We start from the raw sequence: 14768 nt of genomic DNA, 5'->3' as shown, positions 1-14768 counted from the left end.
AGGCTGTTTTCCGTACTTATGCATTCGCGCGAATCGCTTGTTGGCGGGATTGCCGGTTTATTTGTTATTTCCAAGGCCGTGCCTGTTCTGTAATCAGTAAAACAAATAAAAGGTCGAGCAATAACGGCGCGTGATTATTGACGGCATATTATATTCCAAATTGTACGTCTGTCATGTTGTTTTACGAGCTTGAAGAGCGAACGAATCCAACGTTTGCGATTTATTCAATTCCCGGCTAATGTGACATCATAGCGCATAATGACATCACTGATCAAACAGTGTAACTTTGTCTCTTTAAAATCGCGCGAGAATCGCGTTTATCGAACTTTTTAATATTGACTATAGAACAAGCGTAAAAATGTTTTAATTTGCTACACCAATTCCCGAGTTTGTTCGACAACCTTTTAACATTTGTTAATGTCGATATTTGCACAGCCGAACAATTCAAACGAGAGCCAAGTGACGATACAGAACGTGGATTTCCCTCTCAGCGGGAATTTCAGTTGCGAAGTTACGACGGATGCACCAACTTTTTCCACGGCAAGCAGCGTGAAAACACTGACCGTTGTTTGTAAGTATTCAAATTTCTCATTTTATTTTTTCTTCCAAAGCAGAGGCTCGTGTGGCGTGGAATTCCAAGCGACGGAAGTTCATTTGTTAATTTACTCCCTCAATAAATTCGTTTAATTTATAACGCGGTTAATATCCTCGTCAACTATATATCGATGCCTGCGAGTAAACAGTGAGAACGCGATATTTATGCATAAAACCGCAGCGATGTGATGAATCGAAATGTTGTTCGCTATCCCATCTTCTTACACAGCCTGACCTTACCCTCCGCGCTGCGCTCATTCCACTTTCCCCATGACCCTTACTTTTCACTTTTCGCAGACGACACGATTAAATCACCTCTGCGTGAAAATTGGATAAGCTTCCGCGGCAAACTGGAAAATGATGTGATTATCATGCCTGCGGAGCGCAAACGTCATGCTAGAAGTTCGGATGGTTTCAAGGGTGCTTCAACCCCCCGAATTATTATGTTTCAGCCGTACCCAAGGGTAAGCCTGTTATCGTATCGGAACGTGGACGTTATGAGCCTGGGGAGACTCTGAAAGCAAATTGCAGCGCGCCACCCTCCAAACCACCGGTTCAACTCTCTTTCACGCTCAATGATTTGCAGGTCAGTAAAAATACCCACGTCTCTCGCCGTTTGTTTTATTCGTAAATCTGCAGCGCATCTATAACAAAGTTATAACATTTTCGACAAGAGCTTTTTGATTGAATGGAATTTTTCGAATATCCTTTTATATTTGCTGAGAATTTTTCGAACAGCGGTTTCTCCCGGAAAGCTCGTTCAGTAAACATTCGAGATTTGTAGTTGGGCCAAAGGCCGTAGGTGTCAAAGCTTGACACCCCACGACTATTTTTATACTCTTGTCCATTTTTTTCCGTATCAAACCGCGAACATATTGCGCACCTCTGGAGTGCATCTTTCAGCTGGTCGGAACAACAACAGCGCACAATGAGGTCTCAGGGTAAATATCCCGTACCAGCATGAGTAGGCGCGGCAGTGGTTGAATGCGCAGATAAGCACGGTACATGCGATCTTTGCCAATATGCGGGGCTACTCAGCGCCCCAGAACCGCCAATGTTTACCCTTAACGAGCGAAACATAAGGCAAATACGGATTATAGGGTGACGATAGCCGCCCCCGTCTCTCTGCTTAGTTCACAATCGTGTTGGACTCCCGGCTGCACTGCGGCGCCCATCTCTAGCGGGGCATATTTGCTCTAGCCGATAGAGCGTTTCTTGTTTTTCTTGCTCAGCCTTTTATACGTATACGCGTCTGTTCCACATATAGAGCCCGATTAAACCAAACATTATCTTCCGAGAATGCGATATTCTTCCACGTACATATATATATATATGAAGCTGCCAGGTTTGCAGGTTCGATGGTCATTCTTTATTTAACCCTCATGAGCGAGCTGTGCAAAATAATTTAAATTTTTGGTAAAGTAATAGCGTTGAAAGAAAAGTTGAAAGTGTTTGAAAAAAGAGGAAAAGTTTTCCGCGGTGGCCTGCAGCAAGCAAACGTGATTTCGCGGAGAGTAATGGCATTAGAAGCGTAGAAGCAACGTAATTAATCTCGTGAATACATTAATGGGGCAGAACGCGCCAGTATAGCGCAACGGGCTCGCGCTGCGCGCACAATGTTTTATGACGCGACGCTGCGTATATGTATAGTATCGATAGACCATCGAAGGATACGGTCCGTCATTGGCTCTTCGATGCCCCGTTGCTCTGTATATACACAGCGAGTGCGAGAGCGAGTGAGAAAGGCTACGTGCCTTTATACGAGCCCTTTATAGGGTTTTGCGAGAAATCAAGTTAGCTACTGGTAGAATTTACGACGGAAGAAGCTCGAAGGTACATGCAGCCTGCATTCAGGCTCCGGGTGTGTACGCGGCGCACACCATACATCGCGATCTACTACACCAGCGGAGCCCTTAATATGTTCACTTACTCTCCATAAGCTCTTGCGAAGTATGAAAATTAGCGAGATGCATACGACATGCGTATGCGCGCGCCTGCATCTCCGCCGCAGATCGTATACATGTTTTGAGAAATTTTCGCCTCGTAAAACATTTTGAATTTCATGCGCGGATTTTCACGAGTTCAAAGGGTTTCTTGGTCGATTTTTCGACTATTTTTGTGGCTGGTCAAAGTTCGAATGGAAAAATAAACATGTATTTTGCGTATACAGTAAATTATTTTCCGGCTACTCGCGAGGAGCATAATGAAATGCATCGGCTTTTCCACATAATCCGATGCAGATTAAAGCTCCGGCTATCTCGGGACTGCAGCTGCGGCGTATACGTAACACGGATAGCAGACTAACAAAACAGCGTGAAAGAAGCCGAATAAAAGTAAAAAGCGTTGCTGAAAATTGACCGAAAATTTCAGTTTTGCAGAGACGAGCTGAATTCGAATAAAATTACAGCAACGCAGTTCTGTTTTGAGATACTTTGCCGCTACAAAGAGCCCGCTGCAGCTGCCGAAAAAGCCAGAAGTGAATTGATTCGTATGGCGCAAACTTCGGGGGAGGAAGAGAGAGGTTCCCAATTAAATTCGTATACGCGGCTCGCAGGGTGTTCCATTGCATCCGACGTCTTTTGTAGCTCCGAGGGAGTTCTGGAAACACCTGTAACAATGAAATAAGGAGAGAGATCTTGTAGCGACTCAACCACATTTGCCTCCGTCAGGCTGTGCTCCAGCGCCCCATTCATTAAGTCTCGAGAACGGTCGTCGCGCAGCAGAGGCAGCGCCATAGTAGCGGCAGCAAAGGCACTGGCAGCCTCTATAGGGTCGGCCATGTAGACGTGTACACGACAACCCGTTTGTTCTGTCCTGAAACTCGAGATGTCTTCCTCGAATAACATGGCGCGCGCGTAGGCAATAAACTTATCGTCTACTTGCGAGACGCAACGAGATACCTATTAAACGTAAGCCCTCTGGCATTGTGGCAATGCCCAACATGTTTTCCCTTATGTTTATTGCGCGATGCCGCTTCCAAAAGTGTATAAATACTGACTGATTCAACTTGGACTTTAACAACTAACAAGCCGAGCTCAAAGCTTCCTTCCGCCGTTCATGATATTCTTCGCGACAACCGTATCATTTTTCGTTCATTATCTCCGCGGAAAACAGTTATCATCGTACGCGCGCACGTCTATAGTTTCGTGATACTTCTTTCGCGCGCGTAGCGGTGCCAAATTGGCGAATGATCGCTGCGCTAGCGCGGGACAATATCTTTATGCTGATATAGTGCTAATGGCATTGGTTTCGTTTTGATAAGACTCCATTAAGATCCTTATCAGCAGACCGGCTCTCGATGGCCAATGCAGTGCAGCGAGCGCCGCTATAATACTCGGCGGCGCAGTAGATGCAGACATTGTAGACGGATCCTTTGTTTATCCTTGCGCGGAGAGGGAAGTGCAGGAGGCGAAGGATCCGCTAGAGGGAGAATGAGAAACTGCTAGCGATGGCAAGTTTCGCTTAATGTCTAGCTCGCGTCACGCTAGTTTCGTGGCTCTCTCTCTCTCTCTCTCTCTCTCTCTCTCTCCCCCCGCTCGGCACCTTAGTCTACCTCGCAGGAGCTAAAAGCATCTCGCTATCACGGACACTCGACCGATCTATATCCATGCCATCGGTTCTGCTTTTCTTTAAGTAGGTCCCATTCGTAGCTTCTCTCACGGCACACCGGACGACAAGTCGATGCGACAAAGTGCCTCTTCTCGCGGCACTCTCCGATGCAACGAGCCATAACGGGACTACTTACGTCCAACCGAATTTCATTTCAAGTTTCTGTAGTGTAGGTGTTCGTATTTTTTCCCCTCCTTTTTCCGCCCTCTTCCTTCTTACATTTTCCCCGCGCGTTTCTCCATTTTGCAACACTATACCGCGGCTCTTTTTTATCAACTCTCGTTAAATTTTCAGAAGCACTCGCGAAATTCCGGAAAAATTATTCGTTACATCAACTCGCAAAATTAATAGCTGTAACAGTTAGGAGAGAAACATCTCTATTTCACCGTTATAACGTGATATTTTCGTCGGAGCTGCAATTATCGATCTTCCAGCTACTCGGAAGTTACATCAGCTCATTGGTTAGAGTGTCGCAGCTATACACAGTCCGAAGTTTCGTTCGTAAATATTTTCATAACGACGTTAGCCGTCGGCGCGCGCGATAAAGACATCAGCGAATGAAAAACTAGCATAGCTTTTGTAATTAAACGTGGGAGAGATCAGCTGCTGTGTTCAGGGATTCGGAAAAAAAAGATCGCAAGCGAAAGAGAACGACACTGGCTGCGAGTGAAGTGATACGTGCGAGCACGAAAATATATAAATCCAGCGAGGCCGTAAAGATCATATTTCACGGGAAGAGCGAGCGGCGTGGAGCAGCAGCGAAGAATATAAAGAAGAGAGGTGTAAAGTTTTCTGCCGTCGCGGATGCCGGGCATAAAACTCAACAACAAGAAAGATATAGAATGTCGCTTAAGCGCCACTGTCACGACCAATGACGCGGAATTTCTCGTGGCCGCGTGTATATCGAGAGGAAGAGACGCGTTACCGGTTTCGCTATTTCACGAGTTACTTTCCTCGCTCAGCTCTCTCTCTCTCTCTCTCTCTCTCTCTCTCTCTCTCTCTCTCTCTCTCTCTCTCTCTCTCTCTCTCTCTCTCTCTCTCTCTCTCTCTCTCTCAGCCTCGCTATACACGCGCAAATCCGAAAATCTGAAATGCGCCTTTTCCCGGCGCAAGTTCAAGCGCTTGGAAAAGAGCGCGTGGGTAGGCATCGATCGATGCTATCGCGGCATAATGCAAAGCATGCAGTTGGCATAAGTCCACGCTGGAAATGAATCCCAAGCATAGCCGTGGGTACCCATTCGTCAAAGGGAAAGGAGCGCTGTAGGTGGAGCGGGAGCGCTGCGCGACAATGAAAACTGATCCTGGCTGCAGCGGAAGAATGAAACGATCGTTCCTCGCTCGCATGTGCCTTCCGCAATCAGTCCCGTCTGTCTCATAGGAGCTAGAGAGAGGGAGGGAGCGCAGCTAGCAGCAGTAGCGCCACGGGTTCGAGTTCGTCGAACGATCGGCTCTATATAAACTTTAATCGCTGGTATTTCGCAATCAGAGCCTGGAAAAACGTGTGTGCAGAGAGCGCACTGCAGCCCAGTCTCCAATCGAGCAGCCCCCCCCCCTCCCACCCCACCACCTCGCCCTGCTGCTCTGGGGATACTTTTATTCGTTCCTCTCTCTCTCTCTCTCTCTCTCTCTCTCTCTCTCTCTCTCTTTCTCTCTTTCTCTCTTTCTCTCTCGCTCTCTCTCTAACTACGCAAGCGCCAGCGACGAGACAACTTTCCTGCGATTAACTGCTCCAAATCGAGCTGACTAGCTGACAGAAATCGCGATCAAGCAGAAAAATAAACGGCGGCGCGAAGGTGGAAATCTTAACGACGAAAAAAATGAAGCGCCGCGTGATGAAACCAAAACGAGTGTAGTCGCTGCGTTTTATCTCGATGGCCTGGTACGTCTCCGCCTCGCGCAGAGTAAACAATAAAGAACCAATCGAATATAAGCCATCCGATGCCTCGACTCAGCGGTTTATCGAAGAGAAAAAATTCCCGACGATCCGAGAAGTAAGCACATTCAGTTTGACTGGTAATATACGAGGAAAGAGGGTGGGGAGCTGCCGGGGTATGGAGAGCTGCGGCTACGGCAGCGGTATGATATCATCGGGGGTGAGAGAGAGAGAGAGAGAGAGAGAGAGAGAGAGAGAGAGAGAGAGAGAGAGAGAGAGAGAGAGAGAGAGCGAGAGCGACGGGAGAGGAAGGCATCCGCATCGCGCAAGCTCTCCTGTCTCCGGTTTGACTCCATAATTTATTGCAACGCAGTGTTCGCAAATAACCGTCCCCGGCAATATAAACGGCACAGCGCCAACGAAAATGCCTCGTGACGCATCGGAAAACATATTTACGCAAATAAATCTCGCTGGTGCTATTTGCACGCATACACGCTCGAGCGAGATACTGTACACCGGTACGCGAGCTATGTGTACCAACACGAAAAGCTGCGCGAGCGAGCTATAAGGTAAGCGAGCTATACCGGCTTCGTACCGGCCGAAATGAAGTGCTCACGCTTCAAAGGGTTCAAGAAGCTGATTGACCTTCTCGAGCGGAATAGAACTACTACGTGAGCAAATGTAATTAAAGCAATGAATTTCCACCCAAGCTGTTCAGCTCCATGTCGAGGGATTTTTATCGAACGATCGCAAATTTTAACGTTATTTCCATGTACCTGTACTCGGTGTCTTCACTTTTTTATAAAATCTTTGTCAAACAGGGTAAGAATGGTTTTTTATCAAAGAGTCCCTAGTAGAAATGACAACATATCAATGGCAGTTAATCTGCTTAAATTTCGTTCCCTAGTCATGCATGTACAATTATGAGGTTATAATGTTCATTAATGAATATAAATGTACGTACATAATTAATTATAATTAAAATAAGGTTAGGAAAATAACATAAGTACATAATATCATGCTCTCTTGTTAAACTAATTCATAGATATTGAGGTTAGAATAATATCTGTACAAAGTTTATATGATATGCATGCACTGAACTTCATTTTACTTGACCGTACCAAGTCATTGATCTTTACTTCATTATGTCATGCTATCTGATTGAAGAAATTAATAGATATTGTGTAAGTTAGCGTGATAATAGTGCAAAATGCCTTGTTCAACAAAACTAAACTAAAAATGAACCCAATGGAATATTCATTGTGGCTTCGAATATATGAGATAAGAATTTCACATTTTGCTTGCCATCTGTGATTAAGACCAAAAGCTCAAATCTCAGTCAATTAAAGTGATAAAATAATAAAGATTGCTTGAACTTATTCATCAGCTCTTGGCATTTCCAAAAAGAGTACATATCAGTACCTTTTGATTTGCAGTCCAAACGTTATTAGGAGATTCTTATTTTCAAAAATTGAAAACCACGACCCAAAGCTTAAAATTCTTTTGAATTTTTTGAAAATGTCAAGAGTTGATGAATAAGTTCAAGCAATCTTTATTGTGTTATCACTTTAATTGACTGAGATTTCTTATCTCATATACTCGAAGCCACAATGAGTATTCCAATGGGTTCATTTGTAGTTTAGTTTTGTTGAACAAGGTATTTTGTACTATTATCATGCTAATTTACACAATATCTATTAATTTCTTCAATCAGTTAGTATGACATAATGAAATAAAGTTCAGTGCATGTATATTGTATAACATTTGTACAGATAGTAGAGTAAGATTATATTAAATTTAACAAATTAAAGTATTAATAAAATTAATCTGATTTATTTAGCTGGGGATTATCCTAACCTCTTAACCTCGAATTAGCTTCCGGCAGACATTTTGAAAACTTAGCGGTTCTTTAGCCATGTTTTTTATCAAATTTTAGCTGGGCAACCGTTAAAACAGTTAGCTAAGTCTAAAGGTCTTAGCAAATTTGAACCGTTAGTTTTCTACCAGGGGTGAACTTCTGTAAACAAAATTTATCTTTTATACTGTACTACGTCGTAGGAGAGAGGCGTTTAAAGTAACTCGTATTAGAAATACCAAAGGGTCTTTGTTTCACGTGCTACTTTGATAAGCAGCATCGTTCTTCAAACTCAACGCGCTAACTTGTATTTCAGTGAGAAATTTTTAGGAAAAGTAGACTACCATGCTGCAGTAGCCTCGAATTTCATAAATTCTCAGTGATTTACAAAGCTCGCGCGCAGAAGAGAAATAGGCAGAAAAAGATTGCTTTGCGTGCAGCGATACGTGCGGGAATTTCGTTTCTCCGTAATTCTTCAGTTTCTATTTTTCCCTCTCGTATACTTCACTATGAAAGATAAGCGTCAGAGAAAAAAGCGCGTTTTGTCTCTTACAGCATCGTCTTCTACAACTGACCTAATTATTTCGCTAACTAACTAACAATAAGCGTTTCGTAAAGTTTTAATTGGACATATAGTGCTACACGCATCAAATAAGTGGATAACTATCGTATGTACTTTTGTAAATCGAGCCTTTTGATTATGAGGCTGAAGTAAGGCAGGCATCTCTCGTTACCGCGTCCCAGAGAAACTTTGATGGCAAACTAATACCGTTTCGATTTCGATACTTCCTGCTTACCGAAGCACAAGCCAAAACCCCAGACTTTGGCACAGTGCTGCTGTTGCTTCTGCTGCTGCTGCTACCGCTGCTGTGCCGCTTCTACTGATGATGATAGGGGATTCTACTGAGCAGTTGAAAGTGTTCAAGCGGAAAGCCCGCATTACTTAGGCACCCGCGCGCGCACACAGAGCTCGGCTCTTGCCGCTGCTACCGCTAGTGGAATACCATTCGCCTCTCGCGAATTATGTATTGCTCTTCGATGTATTACTGCGCGAAGCCTCGGCGGATGAATTTAACGCTATAACGTTTCTACATTGACTACACCGATTATACGCCGCCTCAAGGAATAATCCAGCCGACCATCAGCCGATTTTCCGAAAGCGCATTATCCAAAACATATCTGATGCCGCGAAATCTCCCGAGATGCTTTCGGTATTTCGTGCTTGACGGAGAGCTTTTTTCGATTATAACATCCGTACGAATCAAAATGCTGGAATGGCAGGACTGATAGAGTTGAAGTTGCGGTAAAACGTCGCATGCGCTGTAGCAAATAACACTGGGAACTGGTTGGTTGGTTCGGCGGCGGCAGCAACGGCGGTGGCAGAGGGTAGAATTGTTCGGCTCGGTCGATTCGAATCGTTCCACTGGATGCTGATTTCATTTGTCTCGTGTTCATTGCGAACGCGCTATAATTGCTACGCGGTCACTGTAACGTCGCTGCAAAATTTACATCGGATCTATGCCGGACGTGTTCTCTCACATTGCGTTTGAAAAATAAAACCGGTGCACGCGCGTGTCATAAGCAGGCTTCGTCGAATAATTTCATCGCCAAGCGCGACCCCTTCGGCGGAATTCAACTTGCTATGCCGAATTGTAGGTCAGGATCGAAAAATCTTCGAATTAAATCGCACGAGCTGGCCAACGCGCTTTTGTTTGACGACTCAAACGAGTTTGGTCGACAGCGATAATATTTACTCGATTAATGGAAATCAAGCAGATTATGTTTTTGCTGTGTATGAAATTAATCTGATAAAATTTCACGACATCACTTTCAGCCACATCAATTAAATCACCTCAAGTATTACTTTCGCAGCCGCCAATGCACAGTATGAATCAGAGACGAGATGTCGAAATGCGTAAAAACCTTATTTTCCAGGTAGTCCCGCACGGATCAAACGTCTGCGAATTCCGCGTGATTGATTTAGTTAGGAAACTTGCGATCGCCATGTTCGTTTGACATGGGCGACTCATATTAACTAGAAATAAAAACGTAAAAAGCTCGCGCGCAAGAGACTGAGGTGCAAGAAGGGCAAGAGAAAAGGAGGGGGGAGGGGGTGTAGAAAGAGCGAAGTTCTGAAGAGTCTCAGAACTCGGAAACGAGGGGCTCTCCAGTCGTTCCAAAAGCTACTCTTTTTCCCTCTATATGTGCCAGCCGTGCCACCTGCGCTCGCGCGTACACACGCTCTCCTCCTCTTTCTCTTGGCGATTTTGTCGCTTTCTCTCTCTCCCTCTCTCTATTTCTGTGTCCCTCCAGTCCTCGAGGCTTTTTTATCACTCATCCTATAATTTCAACCCTACGCTTTCCCATTTCCTCCTCTCTTCTCTCCTTCCAGCCAACTGTCTGCTTTTCCTCTGCCTCCCTCTGCAGCTCGCTCTCGTTCTCCACCGCACACTCAGAGCTCCTTTGGCGGAAGAAAACATTTTTCCTGCCGGCAGCTAGTGCAAGCCGACAGGCGCGAGTGTGTATGATGGCCGCGCGCAAACCTTTACCAATATCATAACTTTCGTGATGAGAGATGAAGCTGCGAAGCTTGCGCCCGAGAGGGCACGTGTCTATAAGGTGTAGATAACGGGAAAAGGCCTCTTTTGCAAACCCTCGCACACGTACACACACGTTCATCATATACTGGCCTTCGCTCGATGAAAATCACACACGGCTTTGACAGGTTGTGTGCTGCCTCTCGCTCATCCTGACATAACGTCCATGAAATAACCTGCGGTGAAAGAGAGAGAGAGAGAGAGAGAGAGAGAGAGAGAGGGTACGGATTCACGCGTGAGTGTCGTGCAGGTTCCCTATATATAGCCTATAGGGCAACGTTCGCTCCCTCTATATATACCCTCCTAAGTATTATATCGGGGGCAAAGAGCACCGCGGGACGTGTTAGTGCCAGTAGCGCAGGCTGTGCGATATTGCTCTCAATAGATTTTTCCAGGTAACTTATTGTATGGGCTGGCTGAAGTGAAACTCTGCGCGCTCGTACCTCCGATATACTCGACTCCGCGGAATGATTTACTAAATTTCTTGGCAAATTAAACTTCAGTTGACGCCGAAGCCGGCTTAGTTTGTTTTCTTATTTCCGCTCTATTGTGCGGTGGAAACGTATTAGCGGAATTCTGCTGGCATATGAATACAACAAACGTTTTTGTTTGCAAGTAATCGAGCCCGTGCTTGAGTTAACAGACGGCACACATTTCTCGCTTAATATAGTTCTGCGGGGGCAACGGCAAACAATAGACCATCGAGGTTAGAGATGGACTTTTTGCAAGCGGTCAAAAATTCTCTGTGTTTTGCAGTCAGTTCAGAGCGTTGGAACGATTGTTGTCGCGTAACAATTGTTTACATCGATTTCCTCGCGTTGCAGCGACTGCAATCCGTAAATGGAATAACACGCGGCTGATTGTTTCGAGCGGAAAGAGAGAGAGAGAGAGAGAGAGAGAGAGAGAGAGAGAGAGCTTGGTATTTTTGGCTCGTTTCGATCGCAAACTGCTTCTGCAACGAAAATCGCAAATTACAGGGGGACGAACTCGCGCGCAACGACTATCGGGCGAGTATTTCTCTTTGAGGCCAAACCGGAGTGATAATTAGTCTGGGAGCTGCCGGCGACTGCTGTGAAAGTCGATACCTTGACCGGCCAACAGGTGTCAACTTTACTGGGAAATCCCATTTGTTAGAGGCTGGAATGCTGGTAAACTCCCCGGCGATTCGCCCTACCATCGAGTTGTATTACGATCAATTTTGATTTTATGCAGCGAAACGTCGAAATTTTTTGAAATCCCGCCGCTTCATATTTTTTATGATACTCCATTTGATTTGAAATATGCGATGGAATTTAATTACCTGCGCCGATAAATTTGCCGGCAACATTCCTACTGGAATTATAGACGCCGAGGCAAGAGTAATTTTTATCGAGCTGTAAGCAAAAATGTTTTTCAACCGAAGCTAGTTTTCAACACGCTGAGCGCAGAATTATCCGTTAACACGTCAAACGCGTCTACACGATCTAGATATTTTTCACTGATTTTTGACCGCCGACATACTCCACTTGCGTGTCAACGATAATCAGTGCACCGTCCGTAACAACGTCGTCACTCCATACAGCAAACTGCAGTTCGATTTAACGTTCTCCAAACAATGCGGAAAATAAAATCACATTCATTCAACCGGGATTAACAGATATTCTACATCCCCTCGATGGCTCGCACTCGGCGGACTGCGCTTTGAATTGTTATTTCCGCGAGCGATACTCGGTCAGTACGTGCAGTGTATTCAACGCGCGGGACCGAGGCTGAAAGCGCGCGCGTATAGCTCATATTCCACGGGAGTTGATTTATCGGAGAGAGAGAAAGAGCTATAGAAGGACGCGCGCCGGGGCTGAAGCGACCGAGAATGCGAGCTTCTCGATGCCCGCGCGCCGCGGTCTTTGAATCCTGCGGAATAGCGCTCTGCGAACTGGCCACTATATACGCTGTATAACGGCCTGACCGACGACTCGCTGCTCGAGAGCATCCAAGACGCGCTTGTGCGCGCTACGCTGCTGGCATCAGCTAGCGCGCGTACACCTCATTTTTTCACAAGCTTCGTGGTTTTTTCGCGTCGCGTTGATTAGCCGGCGGCGAGCTTGCGATAGCTGCGAATCCGCAGCTCTGCTTTATTAAAACAGCTCGCGCGGAATTCTGCGAAAAACGCGGCCTGATGAATGCAAACACGCAACGCGCGGGCGGGATTTTCTTTTGAGCGCGAGATGTCTATCTGCTTGCGTTGCGCCCGCGTTTATCTTTCCATTTTCAGCTCGCGCAGTATATTGTAATTGCTCGGCTGTAATCGTCGGCGCTCTTCTGAATTGCCAGCGCGCGGAGCTTGCCGGGGGCGGACGAAAGAGGAGATGAGAAAAAGGGGGCTGCGGGTCGAGGGGGAAAAAGCGCGCAAAAGCCAGAGCTTTATGCAGAGCGCAGTACGCGAAACAGGTGCGGGCGAGAGGTGAAAAAATGGCAAGCAGAGCTTAGCCCGCTAAGCACGCGTAAGCGCGCGAGGCTTGTGGTCGCGGCGCGATTTGCATACACACCGGCTTGTGTGTGTACCTTGCGCGAGATCGTCGATGTCGGCCAACTATGCCGCCGCTATCAAACTCGGAGGGAATATCGTTCGTGGCGCCGTGCCGGAACTTTGCAGCCTCGCTCTCGATTCCTTAATTTGTATGACGCGTGCGCGGGGCGCGTTTTAGCTGCGCTTACACAGAGTGCATACATTGGCGCAGAATGCATTAAGCACGGGGAGAGAGAGAGAGTCAGCTCGATGCTTATCGCGATGATTTTGCGGTGCCGCTTATTAAGCTCCATGGGCGCACGTGCATTCTCTAGCTCCTACACGGCTGTACACGCGCGGGCTCTTTCATTTGCTCGCGCGGCCATTTCCACTAACTGACTGATAATTGTGTAATAGCGCGTGGCGGCTGAGAGCTCCGCATAGCGAGCGGTGCGCTAACTGAATTACACGCGATTCTCATTTGCAACGGCGCTGCCTGGATGGTAGCGATCTCGCGCAAACAATAGCTCAGCGACGTGAAAAATGCGCTTTCCGCTTCGAGTCACGAGCGGGGCGACACACGCCCGGTAGAAAAAGTGGCGGCGCTCCTCGCGCTGATGCAGAGTGCGCCGGCCCGGCTGCAATTAGTCCATAAGCGTAATTAATTTACCGCGAGCGAGATTAGCCGTGAGATAAAGCAGCAGACTACGGGAGAGGGGGAGAAAAAGCTGAAACTTAAATGAAATAACCAGACTCGCTACCGGAGGAGTCTTTCACTCTCTCTCTCTCTCTCTCTCTCTCTCTCTCTCTCTCTCTCTCTCTCTCTCTCTCTCTCTATCGCGAATATTCTCTTTAAAAGAGAGCATTTCGCATAAATTCGCGGGGCCTCGAGTTCGTAGGAGATGCTGTTTGCTCGGATTATGTCGGAGCGGCCGGCTCTGCTATATACTTGCTCGCGCTGCGCGCCTTTATGTCGAGGCATATACGCTCTCGCGCGATGGCCGCTGCGCGCCGTTTACGAGTCATTTCTTCGCGTCCGGCAATATAGCCGCGGGTTACGAACACGCGCGCCTTATAGCAGGGAGAGCGGGGGTGTCGTGTAGCTCGTAAACCGGATCGCCCCCCGACAATCGCCCGGCTCTCTCCGTCTCTCTTTTTCCAGCCCATAATAATATACACACGTAGGGAGAAAGCGAGCTAGGAGCAGCGGAGCAGACGAGTGAGGCGCGCACGCAGACAGCGAGCCCGGCGTAATCCCCGGGGCGATTTCCTACGCGGCCGCTCTCTGCTGCTCTTTGTCTCGAAAATTTCTCCTCCCTTGTCTACTCCCTGTGGCCCTGGTGCCGCTGTCGCTCCCGCGCACCGAGGACACACGGGGATGCAGTTGAAAGACAACGCGCCGGCAAACTCGCTCGCTTCCTCTCCCTCTGCAGCAGTACAGAGTGTGTGTCGTGTACACGAGAAACTGGTTTTTCACAAGCGACGCGCACCTTCAATGGGCGCCGATTCGCGCGACCTTTACGACTTGATCGCTTGATCCCTTCGGCGTCTGAGCGACTTGAGTGAGCGACTGCTGCATAGTGCGGTCGAGCGGTGAAAAGAAGTCGACAATACTGACGCGGACAACGGGAGATTGTTTGCCCCTCGCGCATCCGCCCGCTGTACGGCTCTTTCACCTCTTTGCCTTCCCCGTCTAATTGGACTTCTCGCGAATAAAGTCTTTGATGGCCGTTTGTACTCGCTGCGCGCAGGGGA

General features: G+C 47.1%; 2 protein-coding genes across 7 annotated transcripts in view; one reads left to right on the top strand and one right to left on the bottom strand.

The window, feature by feature from the left end:
* Positions 1–14768, bottom strand: part of LOC100119203 (neurotrimin) — a 265784-nt gene that overhangs the window by 231725 nt on the left and 19291 nt on the right. The gene's annotated exons all lie outside the window — the stretch shown is intronic.
* Positions 1–14768, top strand: part of LOC100119624 — a 58288-nt gene that overhangs the window by 34207 nt on the left and 9313 nt on the right. For all 6 annotated transcript variants that reach the window (XM_031931960.1, XM_016987744.2, XM_031931959.1 and 3 more), the window contains 2 exons: positions 436–571; positions 1047–1180. In XM_031931960.1, coding sequence (XP_031787820.1) covers positions 436–571; positions 1047–1180 — 270 coding nt within the window. The remainder of the gene's footprint in view (positions 1–435; positions 572–1046; positions 1181–14768) is intronic.

Source organism: Nasonia vitripennis, chromosome 5 (genome assembly GCF_009193385.2).
Source record: "Nasonia vitripennis strain AsymCx chromosome 5, Nvit_psr_1.1, whole genome shotgun sequence".
Taxonomy (NCBI): Eukaryota; Metazoa; Arthropoda; class Insecta; order Hymenoptera; family Pteromalidae; genus Nasonia; species Nasonia vitripennis.
The sequence above is the reverse complement of the archived record's forward strand: the minus strand, read 5'-3'. Positions and strand labels throughout refer to the sequence as shown.